The following is a 17,081-nucleotide window of genomic DNA, read 5'->3' as shown; positions in this document are numbered from 1 at the left end:
CAAAAGGCTACTGCCCCTCTTCAGGAACCACACGTCTGTCTGGCCTCTCAGGAGATACCACCACCCCATTATGGTTGCACCTACGATAAATCGATCTGTATCGCCGAAGCACGCAAGTCACAACACTAAGGTCCATGGTTTATGAGTTTGCAGTTACTTTAACTGAACGTTTCATTCCGTGACTTCCACAGCAGGTTTCATTCCGTGACTTTCGCAACACAATATGCTTCATTTCAACCTATGTCGATTTTCCAACGGACGATATGTTACACGCGCTACTTCCGGTTGCATCTTACAATATAACGGAGCGCATCTATTTGTCACTTGAAATCTTTTGTAGCTAATTTTGTGTGTATAGAATTCTTTCATTAATCCTGTTCCCAATAATTCCAACACTCAGAGCATCAGCCAGAGAATCTTTCAGCGGTACCTCAAAGGGCCCGGAAATACAGTCGCTAAATTAGATTCAAAGACATAAGAAACTCCAAAAACTAATTTTAAAAAATTCTGATTATTTCTTAGCCTGAAAAAAAAACCAAACATAATTGCGTTTGAAACTAATGCATGGAGTTTAGCAACAAATAGTTCTAAGATAAAACTATTGACTTCTTGACTTTTGTCACATTTAATTCAGATATTGAATGATCCTGCCAGTATGGCAAGTATACTAAGCGAAACATGTGACTTTTAAAACAGTAAATACTGAAAAGTCGCTCTGAAAATGAAGGTGGTGATTTTTACTTTACTGCTACATTTCGTCAATGAACAATTCACTGCTAGAATTGTAGATCTCGTCACATTTGGTACAGAACATCTGGAGTGATTAGGGAGATATGTAGATGCAATGTGGGACAACAATGCATGTACTTGTTCATCAAGCAGAATTGATACGTCACATTTGCTGCCCTAATGATGCTCTCCGTCCAGCACCACTGAAACACCCAAATGACGATAATCGGTTCCCCAGTCACTATAGCAAACCAAAGTTGGTTTTCCAATGGTGCTCGTTTACAGTGATTTCGCTTCCACAGAAGACTGGAAAATGCCTTTCCAATGAACATTAGATTGTAAGTTGAAATATTAACGGAGAAGTTACGCAGGTTACATAAAATCAAGTTACCTTAAAATAAAGTGATGCTACGCCGTACAGTAAGTGCTGTGATTCCGGCCAACCAATGCGGAAGCCATGTTGTCAATTAAGATATAAGAAGAGGGTCATGTACATAAAAGTTAACCCCTTACTATGCTATTGACTGTACATTCATATCCTGCCGACATACATAAATGATACATTTTCCAATAAATGATTTAAAACCGCATGTATATTTTATACACATATATTTCGTTTAGTATATGTAAAACTGCATTAAAAAGTCTACATTAATCGTATGTTCTGACACAGATGTGATGCATCTGTCACAAGTAGGTACATTACGTAGAATGGTATCACAGTCCACTGATAAGAAAACACCATTTAAATTTAAATTTTTAAACAAGTTTTACAATTTACGTATTGAAAGAGAAGTACGTTACACAGAAATGTTACTGATAAAAGGAAATATTGAACATTTTCAGGGACTTCTATGATGCATATGATTTGCTTTTGATTATCAGGGGCACAGAGATCCTGGCGAACAGCTCTGCTCCGGCCTCGTGTAGATAGCACGGGCAGGCAGCAGACGAACTCCACTGGTTACATGCACCAGTAGATGACGGGTGGGATAAAGTGTTTTATAAAATGTTGTCAAAAATATTAAGAATAAGCGGTCCGTGCAAACCACTGTGTTTATTTAACACTATATGCGAGTTTTTTCGTTTACGAAATGGAAGTGTATAGTTTATTAATAGAAGCATGTGTTCACGTTTCCCTTCTGTGACCAGGATTTTTAAATTTTCATTCCCGCTAATAATATGTTTTAAATTGCTGATGGGGTACAGCAAACAGCCACAAATTTGTTTTAGGTTACATTATTTAAAAATTATCGTAACCGGTTTTCGTAACCGGTTTCGAATTTTACACAATTCATCATCAGACTGTTTTTTAACGCTTTCTTCAAGCTAAATTATACGCTGATCTCATATGGGTTGGATAAACAATCATTCAAAATTATAAACATGTAGCCAAATGTTGGAATGCAACTTACATGAATTGTCCATCTGGCGCATTTGTTCTTGCAGTTTTCCGGCAATGAAATACCCTCTCAAGGATGTTTGTATTTACACAGTTACAAACGTTGAACTGCATTGTAAACCACTTTCATTCAGACACGAAACTAATTTTCAATGTGCACCCCATATACTGATTCACGACATACGAAAACAAATACCACTTCGCAAGGCACATGAGTGTTCAAATGTTCAAATGTGTGTGAATTCCTAAGGGACCGAACTGCTGAGGTCATCGGTCCCTAGACTTACACACTATTTAAACTAACTTATGCTAAGAACAACAGACACAACCACGCCCGAGGAAGGACTCTAACCTCCGGCGGAAGGGCCCGCGTAGTCCGCGACACGGCGCCTCAAACCACGCGGCCACTACGTGCTGCAGCACCTGAGTTTCAAAGACGCTACAGAACAATGATACAAGGATATGGCAAAAAAAAACCACGACTTTGTATCACTGCATTGCAGCATCTTTGACACTCATGTACCTAGTAAATTTACATTTCATGTAAGTTGGATCCCAACACAAATCTTGGCGCACCCATTTGAATACACGTTTATAATTGTGAATTAATGTTCATCCTAGGGCAACACGTAGGAAACCGATGTATAATTTGTTTTGATGAAAGCATGAAAAAAAATCGTAACCCGTAACGGTACTTGTTAAATGAAGTAACCTAAAGTGAATTTTTGGCTGGTTGCTGTACACCATCAACAGTCTACTTCATATAAGCGCCACGGTCCCCAGCCCCGTCCTTCTTTCGAAAAATTGCATCATACTGTGTTCTCCTTTACTAAGGTGAAGCTTCAGTGCCGTTGTCCGTATGTTGGTTGCTTATCGACTCGAGCCTACGCCCGTGTAAAGGACACTTGCTCCAATGCGCCGGCACCGAATTAGGCCATGGCACGCAGTAAGCATTGCCGCCAGTTGCCATTCAGTGCCCAGCCAGTTACAGTAAGCATGGACTCTTCAGAGCGTGGCGTACGTGGTATTCACAGCGACACTGCGAAACACCAGCTTTGGCTGATATAAGTGTTGGCCCGTCCGGCTGGGTAGGTTATCGCATTGGCGAGTCATCCAGTTGGCATCTGTCGCAGTGAGACTGTTTCAACCGTGGGAATGCTACTACCCCATTGTCATTCCGACAGGTCACCCCGCCATGCGGATCCAACTACAACTTTGATAGGCTGAGGGTCGAACGCCCTCCCAGCAAGCGAGCCACTGATAGTCCGTCAGTGACAGAGTTCGGCTATCAGATACAAGAATGTCGTTCACTTTTGGGACGTCTACACTACAGTCACCCGCCACTGTAGGTACAGGCTGCCAGCCTCCTCTACACTTGGCCTGGCCGTACCAGCGTGGCACGTCAGTTCTTGCCGTAGCATGACCACCGGCCGGGAATGTCCGCCATGCAAGATCGCACAACGTCTGGGTTGTGTTAGGCATCGCAGCTACAGGAGTTTTCACGACGAAACCTATCCGTCGATGTATGTAGGTCAGTGCCCGCCATCCAGCGCCCACGACATATGGTCTTTAGCTACTGATATGAACTCACCGTAAGCAGTTAAAGGATTCTACTCTGAGCGGCTTTTGACTTAACCTTGCCCGCCATCGTTCACCGCAACACAATCACACCCTCTACACTAAAAACAAAAGCCTGATCTACCAGTCTTCCATACATATTTTGTCTTTCAGTCTTCACATACGCTTTTACACACCATGGTTTATAAGAACTTTTCTCTTTGTGTTATAACATTATGTTATGCTGTTAATTACTGACTACAGTTCATTTCAAAGGTCATTCTTATATTATTTTTCTGTGTATGGTGTTCCATTTTACCTGACACAAAACGGATGTATGTCACTGAAAACAATTTCTATTTATTTACATTTATTTTATGTTGTTCAAAGGTACTGGTGAGTCCACTTCTGATTTTGCTGTGCATGTTATTACAACCGGTGTGTCTTAACTATTAGCAAGTGCTAACTGCTGATTTCGGCACCATTCGAAGCGAGAAATCAAATGTTCTGTATAATCATGTAGAGAAAGGCATAACTATGTGAAGATAGATGATGTGAAAGTGGTTTTTGTTTTTCGATCATAGGTAAAATTTACTGGTAACTCTAGAAATAGCCCTACATAATTTATATTCCGTTCCACATTGAGATCTATTGTAAATTGTACTTAAATGTGCACTCCACTTAACGTGTACCTTATTTCTCATACATGTGACGTGTCGCCTTTCCGTAGCATATTGGAGTCATTGGTGCACCTCTTGCCATCTGAATCTCAATTTTCCCTGAAGAATTTTTTTTTCTAGATGTTTCACATAAATTTTAGGCTTTTCTTCGCTGAGGTGTTCTCCATGCGAGACCACCATTTTCATAACATTTACTACTAAACATAAAACAGTTATATGATAATATGAACTGCAACACTTCGATCATTTCTATGATTTCAATGAATGGCGTAGTCTAATGAGTCAGTGGATTTTATTGTACAATAGCTATGATAAGGTCTTTTAGAATGTTTGTATATAGCCCTAGAGTATCCAGATATGTCGGGATGGCATCTTCTGTTATACTCCAACATTAATGTCATGAGCAAAGCTTGACCTATTTTTTATATCCTATGATTTTGCGAATGCGAGACGATCCTTCCAGTTCTCATTCAGCTCTCAATTAATAAATGTGTAGGGCTAGAATTACTGTTTACAATGGGTCAATATCTTTGCCCGCTTTGTATATCTTGTGTTTTGTGAAAAGAGAAAGTTCAGGTTAGCTATGTTCTTGATAGAAGATTATGAAAATTCTTAATTGGATCCCCGTTTTCTATTATTGGATGTAAAAAATTCTCTTTAGGTTAAATATTTGCTGCCTTAGTTTTGAATGGCTGTATTACCTATATCTACTTTTGTAACTGTATCTTTGTGGTCATGCTACTTCTTATTAAGTGAACCCAATATTTTTGCATTTTTAAATAATATTTGCTTACATTTTAGAGCTATTTAAATCTTTTCATGTCTCTTACTATTAACATCATTTTCTGCCTTCGGTTCTTCTGTCGTTCTTTCACCAGTAAATTCTGATGACTTTTTAAGTTATATTTTGGTCCTTTCTTCAGAGGATATTATTCATTAGGTAAGTGAAGGTACGGTATATCAACTTCGCAATACTTCCAGGAAACGTTTAGGCAATTTCTGTAGCATAATTTCGTTCGTATTTCATACCTTTATCGACATTTCAAAATTTGTTCTCGTATTTTGAAGGGATTAAATTTCGTTTTTGTTATATGGCACCTTCAACGAATTTCCATGCCTCACTAATTTTCACAGTCTCACGCTTATAGCTCCAAATTTTGGGAATAAGTTGGCGTTTTACACGCCTCATGTATACCTAACATTAACCAGTTTACTTCAGTTTCTTTCTTTTTTAAATAGGAACAGTCTTGGAAGCATTCACAATTTCCGTTTGATCTCAGTTTCGAATAATCGTTATATGAAGACATACCACCACAAATTTGACTTTTTTCAGTGTACTTGAATGACTTTCGTGTCAAATAAATGAACATTTTTATGTCTCTGAATGTACCATATAATGAGTTATTTTTTCATTATGTCCACATCATTAAGAGGTTAAAAGTTGCTCATAATCACCCATGTTTCAGAGGAGCTACTTTCACTCATACTACTACTAGATGCTTGTTTTCTTTATAATGTAAGCTACTTCTTACAGCTGGAATTATGGTGGTAATGGACAGTCGTTTTTAGCTTAAAAGGCTCTGAATGTACTGTGTATGGGGAGATGGGAGTAGAATTAATGTCTGCCGAATAACTGTCTCAGTTAATTATTTTACTAGGGCACATGCGAACCCATTTGGTCGGGTAACCGATACCTTGGAGCAGTGCTATGCAAGCTATCATTTTACGCTACTCCTACATGTATTTTCTCATTTTAATCGAGGCATCACTCATTGCTTGTGAATCATACTCCCATTTAGCCCATTTCTTACACTGATTTAAATCGTACTTACCTTGCGTACAGTCGGTTGCATCGCAAACATCAGCAAGCACATCATCTTCCTTTAACTGTTCTACGCCTACATTTTCGCAGCCTGTTGAATGATGCTGACTTCTGAAGTTTTCAGCTTCTTTTCCTTAGATTGTGCCACCACTATTCTATTTCATACCATTACCACTTATGGCAACCTTTCAGTTTAACTGAATTTCACTGTCGATATTTTCGTGTCTCTAGACCGCTTCCAGCAATTGATTGAATGGAAATGGGGATACTGCATCATCCTTCCGAAGCCTGCACTTCATTTGCAATATCCCAACCGCTTCGCAGAAATACATCACTGTCGCTGCCAACATTTTAGCTGACATACCTATTGGATTGCTTTCCTTTTTGGCTACATTAAACTAGCCTCTGCATTTTATTTGTTCAGGAGCGAAAACTGTCATATGCCCTTTTTATGTAAAGGAACGTCGTGTAAATACTCATATTACGCTCTTATTCCTTAATCAATAACTGTATCAAAATTTTGTGTTGTCAGCAATAGACTGTGTCTTAGAAAATGTTAACCTCTTAGTCTTCAAAAAATGTTTAACAGCTTTTACAATTCTGCTCAACAAAATCGTTGATAATGTTCTGTAGCATAAAAAAAAAGTACGCTAGTTGTGTCTATAATGTGTATCGTGTGGCGGGAACCAATGTTTGCAGGGAACCAGGTACGCATAATGCATGTTGCTTTGGTATATGCGAACCCACTAGTTAAAGTAAGCGAGACCTTAGAGCAGTTTAGCCACACCATAGAATTCTGCTAGAGAAACCAACAGGCACCTAAGTCTCCACCCTGGAAGGTGGCATGCTGACAGAAATCTCCCGTTTCCACTTTCAAATTATGTTATCAAACAGAACAGTACATCAGAGACAAGCTACCGAATAAGTGACTACAGTGGGCAACAAAAATAAAGAATCACTTTTTCGAAACCCCTTAATTGTCTCTCGTTAGAATGCATAAGTTTGAAATTTGGCTCAAAGGTGCCTACAATCTTCTTCTGCCATGGTGCAAAAGGCTGTCATCCTGTGACATCATCCTCGAGGTCGGCGCTTCTAACAGAAAGGTGTCGCCACGTGCGAAAGAAAGGCCACAGCTCAGCTTTGGCATCAAATTTCACCACAGTTCTGCCCAAGTCGCTGTGGACGTGTCACGGGATGGAAAAGTCGTCACACCCTCTCCTATACACCCCTTCTGCTTCTGCGATGAAGTTCAGAACTGCGACTCCCAGCTTTGAAATTACGCGATTATCTTAAGGTGGCCGATAAAACATTTCAGACCCACTCAGTACCGACACGAATGGATTTCAGTGGGTGACATCAAGGACGTCAGTTAAAACATCTTTTCCCTTGGAGCTTTGTCCTTTTTTCTATTCTTCCGAGTTATGGACCACAATATTTTTAAACAGGTTACAAATGTCCATCTATGATGACAATTTTAGTTCCTACTAATTAATAGGACAGATGCAATTTTTGGTGCAAAATACGTCACGTTTACAAATTAACCCTAAAGTGGTTGCGTGGATTACATATGTAACCCACCTGCAAAAATTTTAAAAATAGCTTGAAATAGAGGAAACAACAATGTTTCGAGCAGTTTCTGTGCAGTCTGAAATGAATAACCGACGAGCGCCGTTCACGTTTGATTTTGCCACAGGCGTTCCGCGAATTCGGTGACCTACCACTGTAGTCCGCGCCACGAACTGCTTACGTGCTTTCAAAAAGTAATTTATTTTTCTTTAATTTTCCATTCAACTTTTATTACGAGGGAACGATTATTCCTCATTGACCATTGTTTATAAACATATAAACATGTGAAATAATAATTTACTTTCTTAAAATTATAGAAACAATGTTGATGAGAGACAAGAAACTCGAATTCTGGGGCGGCTGGAGGCGACTGAATTTGTTTTTCTGAGTCGAATTCTAGTGCTGAAGCTGATGTTCTTGAAGAGCGGGACCATCAGCCTGAGTTTGAACAAGAGGGAAAAGTCCCTCGTGAGGCAGGTGTATACAGTCCAGAATCTGGGTAATATGAACTATCATGGACAAGCAGGAAGGTTGATTTCTACACTGCCATAGATACTTTCGGATGACTTTTCCTCTGATGGTAGAAAGAATCTGAAGCGATAACACTGTATACCGGTCGTCTCAGCCTAAATGAACTGCCTGAATGAAAACTGCTTTTGCAGACAGCATGTTTCAGCCTGACAAAGTCGTTATTCAGAAGTCGACAATGACGCAAAAATTCATAACAAAACAGAAGCTCATGAAACACCTGAGGTAATAATATTTACAACCGGAAGTAATAACATTTACAACCGTACGAAGAGTGGAGGGGATCCTGTTGCTAAGATGTGACCGCTTTACGACGTGTAAGAAGTTGGCCTCTTGCTGCATTTTACGATCTGTTGGTCTTAGCTGCATTTGTATAGCGAAGCACAACTACGTTGCTGTTCAGTGTCAAGATTGTTTTTTCTTGACTTGTCTGTGGCTTGTTTTTGGCCTCTGGACAACAGAAGATTACAAAAATGTTGCCACAAAACCTGTTTCTCAAAAAGAAATACTTTCTTAATATTCTCCTAGAGATACGTTAGCCATCAACGTGATGGATGGGGTTCTGTAGATTGCTGCTACAACTACAGGAGAACTGAAATGGAAGTATTCGAAAAATGTGTATTAAATTCATTTGCCCTGATGATTCCAAGATCAGTAGTATGCTCTGTTCCAATTTTTCAGAAAATATATATTTTTTAAACTGAAAGCCAGTGACGTCATTTTAGTTAAAATTGTGATGTACTACTAAAATTCTGCTGTTTTCCGCAAACATGGCAAAATAATGTTCGCATTTTTAATGAAAATTTTTATGGGCAACATCTTAAACACCGACTCAAAAATTTTCAAACTTCATATTATTCGGCTTCTTTATTTCAGAAAAGAGAATATACAAGTAATCCATGCGACCACTTTTTAGAGCAGTACCACTATAAGGTTAAAGCAATCACAAACCAATTTAATCATAAATGACCCATTCACATACCTTAGTAAAAACTGTTTTTGGATTAAATCGAGCCACGTTATGTAAATATGATACAGTGAAGGTAATAAACCGAACAATGGTAGCACTTATCGTTACTTTCTAGAGTAAACTTTCGTACCAAACAGTTTGCCTTGTTTGACAAATGGACCATAGCTACCACATTCTGTCATTTCTTAAGTTACTTAGTGAAAAAGATCCCACCATTTCCTGGTGTACGGCATCCATCATTCTTTTCACGGCATACTTTCTGTATTGCAATAAACCAATGCTGCATTAATGTCGTTTATGAAGAGATCACATGTAACCATATATTATATTCAAATGTTTTGGATATAACAGAATTTCTTAAGTTACTGAGTGAAAAAGATACCACCATTTTCTGTTGCACGTCATCCACCATTACATTTCATGACATATTTTCTCTATTGCAATAATTCTGGGTTGCATTTACTCCATTTATGAAGAGGTAACATGTAACCACATATTATATTCATGTGTTTTGGATACAACAGAATTGCGTTCAAAAATGGTTCAAATGGCTCTGAGCACTATGGGACTTAACTTCTCAGGTCATCAGTCCCCTAGAACTTAAAACTACTTAAACCTAACTAACCTAAGGACATCAACACATCCATTCCCGAGGCAGGATACGAAGCTGCGCCCGTAGCGATCGCGCGGTTCCAGACTGTAGCGCCTAGAACCACTCGGCCACCCCGGCCGGCCAGAATTGTGTGATCCTATTTTATTACCCACTTACAGTAAACAGACCATTTTCACATTATATAATCGTACAAACGAACTTGTATGATAAGGCCACATTACAATCGTAGAGTGCCTACTATTCATACTAGACAAATTATTTCAAGTATTAAAGGGTGTCAAGTAGTAAAGGGTACAGTAATCAGTCGCAAATAATTTTTATTGCAAATCGAGATTTCGGTCACTGTTTGGCCATCTTCAGTGCTAAAACTCATACAAAAAACGAGTTACAATAAGTATCATACGTGCTTTATTATACGTACAACTGTATAAGCTTTGAAGGAGGTCATTGATAAACCAAATACCGGTAGGTTTAACCTATATAAATGTTCAAACTTAAACAAGTGTTGAAATGTTTTAATTTATTATGTATAAACAATGGTCTCCCTGTGTGCTCGCAGACATTGAAAATGAGTAGTTCAGTTGGGACTAAGTGCTTTTAACGATTTAACTTCCATTTACTCCTATGTTTCTTTATTGTTGACTCACAGTTAAGGCTTATATAGAATAAGGTATGCATGTCACAGGTATTTATATGCCTTTCAGTAATGAAGGAGGATACACAGTGACCACAATCTGGATATGCAATAAATATTACTTTCCGACTGATTGCTGTATCCTTTACTGGGCCATCTGCTTCCACATGGAATCAAACCTGACAACACCAGTTATTGTCAGAATTAAACTTTTAAAAAAACATTTTTATGACCTCTTTAAGAGAAAGGAAAGATGATGCACTTCTACATGGAGCAATGTACATCTCAGCGTCCATTTCGTAAAGCTTAGTGTAATCGTATGCTAATTCCAAAATTTTGTTGTATACTCTCGGCTGTAATCGGTTGATACAAAGCCTGAAGACCGGAAGTGGAATGAATTCAGAATGAGAGAGTAACTAATCAATTCTATCAGTAAAACAGTTACGGCACAGTACGCTATTAATGTAATTTGCAACGTGCACTTAGAGTTCTACTGATTTATGGTATGAGAAGTGTTTGAAGCCATTAAAATTGAGAAAAATTGAGCAATCATTATTAGACACTTACATAACTTACTGTCGTCATCGCGCGTCCTAAGCTAAAGGTACTTAAGTGCGTGAGAAATGTAATGAGCAGCTGTACCTGGTACATAATATCGTCACCGAACCAGCAGTACATGAATATTTCGTACACGACCACTGCAAGATATGCCTGTAGTCTCACGAGTGCTACGAAGTGTTGTTTGTTCTGTAAACAGATATATTTACACACCATAAATTACGGTCACTCAGATTAAACATGTATGTTTGATTATGATAGGAGCATTAAGAACGGGGGGTTATGTTATATCTTTATCCATACACAATTTTTTCCTGTAAGCTACTGTACTTTTATAGGAAAAAGATCGAAGAGACTTACGGTTGTAATTAGGAATAACGTCACGCATATTATAATTGTGGCGCCCATGAATTGGGAAAGAATAATTGGATTCACTAAAGTTTCCAAGTCGTCTACTAACCTGAAAGAGAATAAAAACAGTAAGTAAAGAATCCACAGCACACAAAACTGGAAGTAGATACATGAAACAGTCCCCTCACGAAGTGTGTGGAAGAGCTACGTGTTATGGTTTCAGTATGGACGGCAGATGATTAAATTTGAGAATATCTGTATGTATCGTTTTAGTTCATATATCTTCAAATATTAATGTACGGAGTCGTATGCACAGATGAGACGAACAGAATTGTAAATTAATAAAATTAAAATTCATAGAAGAGGAAAACATGTGCATCAGGCTTCTACATGAACTCCAGGGCATCAGTTTCTTCTGTCACACTGCAACGTTTTCTGGCCTAAAAATAGATTTATATTCGTGCATAATTACTAACAATGTTGGTGAAATGCATGTGCTGTCTGAATTTGCGTACCTGTTCACAAAGGCTTTTTTTTTCTTTCCAGCAATACTACGAATATTACAGTTCTGTTGCAATGTTATAGCTTTTAATTAGAGTACTAAATTGTATTTATTTTCCACGGCTATGAACATTTCTGATATCCTCTACAGACAAGTTTCAGGCTATGTGGAACATAGTCATCCAGATCATTTCCGTATCAATAAGAGTGATATAAATAAAGTAGAAGCTATGCTGACAGAAAAATAAGTAATACCTGACGGAGACAGAAACATGGGCGATGTAAATTTATAAGCAAAGCCGCATCGACGCGCAAAACATCGTTAAACTCAGAAATTCAATATACGAGTATAGAGAGTGAACAGCAGCTCCACTGACAAACTTTCGGAAGTTACTCAGCCTCAGAGTATTTTGGTGTAATGCAGTAACTCTGTACAACTCTGTAACGAACCGCCGGAAACCGTGGATGCCTTAATACGAGAACTAGCTATCCGTCCGCACTTCGCATGTGTCTATTCCAGACGACTTGTTTACCGACCAGTGTATAGACTTACGAACAAAATCCAGAGAACAACGTTAAGTAAATGAACATCATTATTTTCATACAACTTACGCGGTGTGAGCAGAAAAGGCCAGAAAACTTGGCTGGAGGCATGAATAATATGTCTCCCATATTGAATTGGAGTGTGAAGTGACTTTTCATGGCAATGATGGGATCAAACTGTGACGTAAGCAGTATGTCTATAACCAAAGTAAGTACTAATTGCGAATCATAAGTGTTTTTGTGTGAATGATTCAGTATGTGTGGGAGTATGTCTGAGTGGACACAAGTAAAGCAAAAAAGAAGAAAGGAACTTGAATGAGGTATATTTTTATTTGGTTCTAAAGCACTCTTCTTGTGATGCTTAGTATACACTGTGATACGTTGTTGAGTCTAATTCGTCATTGGGAGACTATTTCGTTGTGCTACATAATTAATCACTCCTAGGTCATATTCAACAAAAGCAGTGTTATCTGAGTAACCTGTAGTGAAAGTAAAGTACATACTGCATGTAAACGATACAAAGTCTTGAAGCATGTTTTCGGAAAACGTTTTACTTGTTCCGTAAAGTGTGAAGAACCATGTAGTTTGAATTTGCATGTTATTTCTCTTTGCAAATGTTCTCTAACGATTACAGGAAAACTATTGGTTAAAAAAATTGATTATCTCAAATTGTTTCACAGCACAGTCTCATTATGAAGTTGTTATATTTTCGTTATTGGTCATATTTATTACAATGCTTCAAATTTTAGTAGCTCACTTACGTTGTACGAAGAATGTGCAGTGAATTAGGAGTACGAATTGCGGTTGCTAATCTAAGGGAACCAGAAGCTGCTAGTTGAAATTGTCGCCACATTTCCAAATGCGTCTCTCAATAATCTATTGAAGCATTTCCAAACATTCTGAACTCATCCGTAAGAAATATTTGGATCTCATTCTATAAAATCGAGCGCATGTATCTCTGACCTTTTAAAAGCCTAAATCTCTTTCTCGCCAGTGAAGATTTGTTTAGCAGTCTTCTGCATAACTTGCAAGCATCCAAACAAATAATATATTTCGCCGTACCGCGCAAAGAACTGTGTCGCATCTATGTTTGAGTCAAGGATAGCGAGACTGAAAGTTGAGTCATCTGCTGCGCTGCTTTCTTTATCCAGACGAAGCAAAACTGCATCCCTTGCTGAAGTAGCTTTTGGTAAACGTTTTGATGCCTAAATAACTGAAAACCACAGGTTATGGTTTCGAACGTTGTTTCGGTCTTTAGTTTTTCTCAAACGATTACAAACAGATGGATGTGAGTTAGGCTAGTTGCCCATCACTAAGCAGTTATGCGCCCGGGGAAAGGCAAGCTACTGCGTAACGTCAAACCGAGCCCCGTTCCTTTCTGGCGAATCTCCACATCATTGTGAGGTGAACGCAAAGTTAAAAGCGCAAAGAAAAAAATCTGTCGGATTTGGGATTCAATTCCACAACTTCTCCGTCTCGGTTTCAGTCACTACTGCTTACTGCGCTTATGGCGGCTGTTACCTAGGTGCCATAGCCGTCGTGTTCCCAGTTTGATTTCAATTCGTGTTAGTTCAGACAATTTCTCCGAAATATTTAAGAATTATATACATAAAGCCTTACCCGTGAAACAGTGTACATGTTAGTGGAAATCCGATCAAAATCAGTACAGCACTTCCTTCGATTAGCCTGCAGATGCAGACGGACTCCAAAAGACAAGTTCAATGCATTTATTTATAGAGATACTCAGAAGGTATCCTTGAACAACCTCTGGTAGTTCGTGGGTGGATTTCTGGTTCGCCCTACATGCCAAACAGCCACTGTGCACAGAAGAAGCTCTGTGTAGTTTCAAGAAATGAGGTGGCACCACTACCAGACGGAAGGAAGGAAGTAAAATTATGGTTTATGACCACGATGGCGACGAGGAAATTAGAGATGGAGCACAAGCACAAATGAGAGTTGAATAAGAATGGAAATAGACAAATTGCTTCACAAAAAATCCACCTTGGAACTTGTTTTGAGCCGTTTAGAGAAACCAAGTAAAACGTATATCCTCATGACCTGATGAGGGTTTCAATACCGCTTTTCCGTGATTAATAGCCAGTCCTTTAACCGTTGTTATAAACCTTTCGGTGTCACTACAGTACTGAGGTCTTTAATCTGGCTACTAATCGTATTCGAAAACCTCCGTTGGTAGACCAAATGGTTCAAATGGCTCTGAGCACTATGGGACTCAACTGCTGAGGTCATCAGTCCCCTAGAACTTAGAACTACGTAAACATAACTAACCTAAGGACATCACACACATCCATGCCCGAGGCAGGATTCGAACCTGCGACCGTAGCAGTCGCACGGTACCGGACTGCGCGCCTAGAACCGCGAAACCACCGCGGCCGGCGTTGGTAGACAATCTCCATACTAAGGCAAAGTGCGCGTTCAAATCATTGCCCAGGTAAAGGCTTCTCTATTATTTATTTATTTATTTATGCATTTATTTCACCTGACAATATTAGGGCCTTCAGGTCCTCTCTTACACCTAACCAGGCATACTCAGATTGAACGAGTTACAGTTTCTAAATAACATTAAGGACATTTAACGTATTATGCAGTATTGATGTTAAACAAAAAAAATTGAGATTATAACAGTAGTACAATGATAATTATAACAATAAAAATAATTATAACAATCAAGAATAATAATGATAATAATAATGATAATAATAATAATAATAATAATAATAATAATAATAATAATAATAATGATGATGACTAAGTGTATGAAAGTAAACATACATTTATTTTGTGAATGTCAGTCCCATTGTTAGTTGGGAATTTTCTTGTTATATTCTTGCAGCTTGTGAGTTATTCTCATCGAGCAGAGACATAAGACGATAGAATGGGGTGAAAGAGATATATAAGAGGTAGAAAGGTTAGAGGAAGAGAAAAAGAATGGTAAAATTCGAAGCTGTGATGGAGAGGAGAATGAAAGAGATGGGAGGGGCACAACAATGGTGGCTATACCGTCCCTAATATGTAAGTTTTGAGTTCCCTCTTGAATGTTGAGTAGTTCTGGATAAGACGCAGATCACAGGGGAGTGCGTTCCATAGTCGTATGGCTGAGATGGAGAATGACACGGAGAAAGATTTTGTGTTATGTAAAGGTACAGCCAAGATGATAGACGTATCCGATCTGGTATTGCGATTGTAGAATGATGATAGGTGTTTAATGTGAGAAGATAAGTATTGGGGGCACCAGTGGCTAAGAAATCGATGAAGTAAGCACATCGTGTGGAGATCGCGTGCCTTATGTGGGCGTATCAAACCTAGCTGGGAGTATGAAGGACTGATATGATCATACAACCGAATATTGCACACGTATCTAACGCAAGCATTCATCACTAGCTCGAGGCATCTAGAATTTTCACTATTTGTGCCGTGTTGAACTACATCGCAGTAGTAAAGACTAGTGTTTGGACTAATTTTTGTTTAACATGGGTTGGAAATATTTTTCTAAATTTTTGAATTGCATGTAGGGAGGAGAGCGATTTCCGGCAAGCTGTGACTGTTTGTTCTTCCCAGTTTAGGTGTTCATCCAAGATTATTCCAAGGTCTTTTACTGTTTTTTGGTATGGTAGTTGGGTACCATTGAGGAGTATTTTAGGGACCGTTTCGCGAAAGTACCGGCTGATTAACTTTGGATGAGATATAAGTGTGACCTGGGATTTCTTGGGGTTTAGTTTCAGACCTAGGTTCTGTGCCCATCGAGAAACAGAGCAAAGATCTGTGTTCATACTCGCTACTGCGCCAGCAATGTTTTTGGGGCTTGCACTTATGTACAGTTGGATGTCGTCAGCATATAGATGGTAGCTGCAGGAGTGAATCACTGAAGAAATATCATTAATGTACAGTGAGAAGAGTAGTGGACCAAGGACGGAGCCTTGGGGAACTCCAGAGTGCGCAGTCAACTGCAGTTATTTATTTGTGCAACAAAACCTTGTCTCTTGTTTAGATCCTTACTTAATGGGGTGATAACGCCGAATTTACAGGAGCGCCCCAATGGAAGGTGTAAGAATAGACTATGTCGTGACTGACTGATGCATAGACACAGAGCGTTAGAAGTTTCCAGTTCGGGCGATTGGTAGTACCGAGTGAGGTTGAGCAGTGGTAACGAACGCGAGGACAGCGGTTCAAATTATCGCCCTCCATGCTCATACAGTTTCCATAACGTTTCCTCAGATATTTTACCGAAAATTTCTAGACTCCAGTTTCCACTATCAAATTATGTTATCAAACACAACAGTACATCAGAGACAAGCTACCGAACAAGTGACTACAGTGGGCAACAAAAATAACATGGCTCGACTAGGACTTCGCCTCAAAAACACGTCATTTCTACAGTCGCGGAATCGAAAAGTTACCCCAGCTTTGGTACACTGTTGTAAACAGAGACGGACAACATATTACTTTTCACTGAAGTCTCTGTTATGTGTATGTGCTGTGTGTATTATATCCAGGAACCAACTCAAACGTCCTCGGTCTCAGTTAAACTTTCCTTAAGTCTAAAGTCATTAAATCCTTTAGAATTTATGTATCACGACAGTGTCCAGTTGTCTTCAAGTCAACCTGCTCT

At 38.9% G+C, this 17,081-nt stretch overlaps 1 protein-coding gene across 1 annotated transcript in view; it reads right to left on the bottom strand.

Annotated features, from left to right (window-relative positions):
• Positions 1–17,081, bottom strand: part of LOC126282162 (odorant receptor Or2-like) — a 57,469-nt gene that overhangs the window by 18,822 nt on the left and 21,566 nt on the right. The window contains exons 3-4 of the mRNA XM_049981683.1: positions 11,420–11,519; positions 11,144–11,248 (exon numbers count right to left, since the gene is read on the bottom strand). Of these exons, the coding sequence (XP_049837640.1) occupies positions 11,144–11,248; positions 11,420–11,519 (205 nt within the window). The remainder of the gene's footprint in view (positions 1–11,143; positions 11,249–11,419; positions 11,520–17,081) is intronic.

The sequence above is a fragment of the Schistocerca gregaria genome, chromosome 7 (assembly GCF_023897955.1).
Source record: "Schistocerca gregaria isolate iqSchGreg1 chromosome 7, iqSchGreg1.2, whole genome shotgun sequence".
Lineage (NCBI taxonomy): Eukaryota > Metazoa > Arthropoda > Insecta > Orthoptera > Acrididae > Schistocerca > Schistocerca gregaria.
This window is presented reverse-complemented; position numbering and strand designations above follow the sequence as displayed.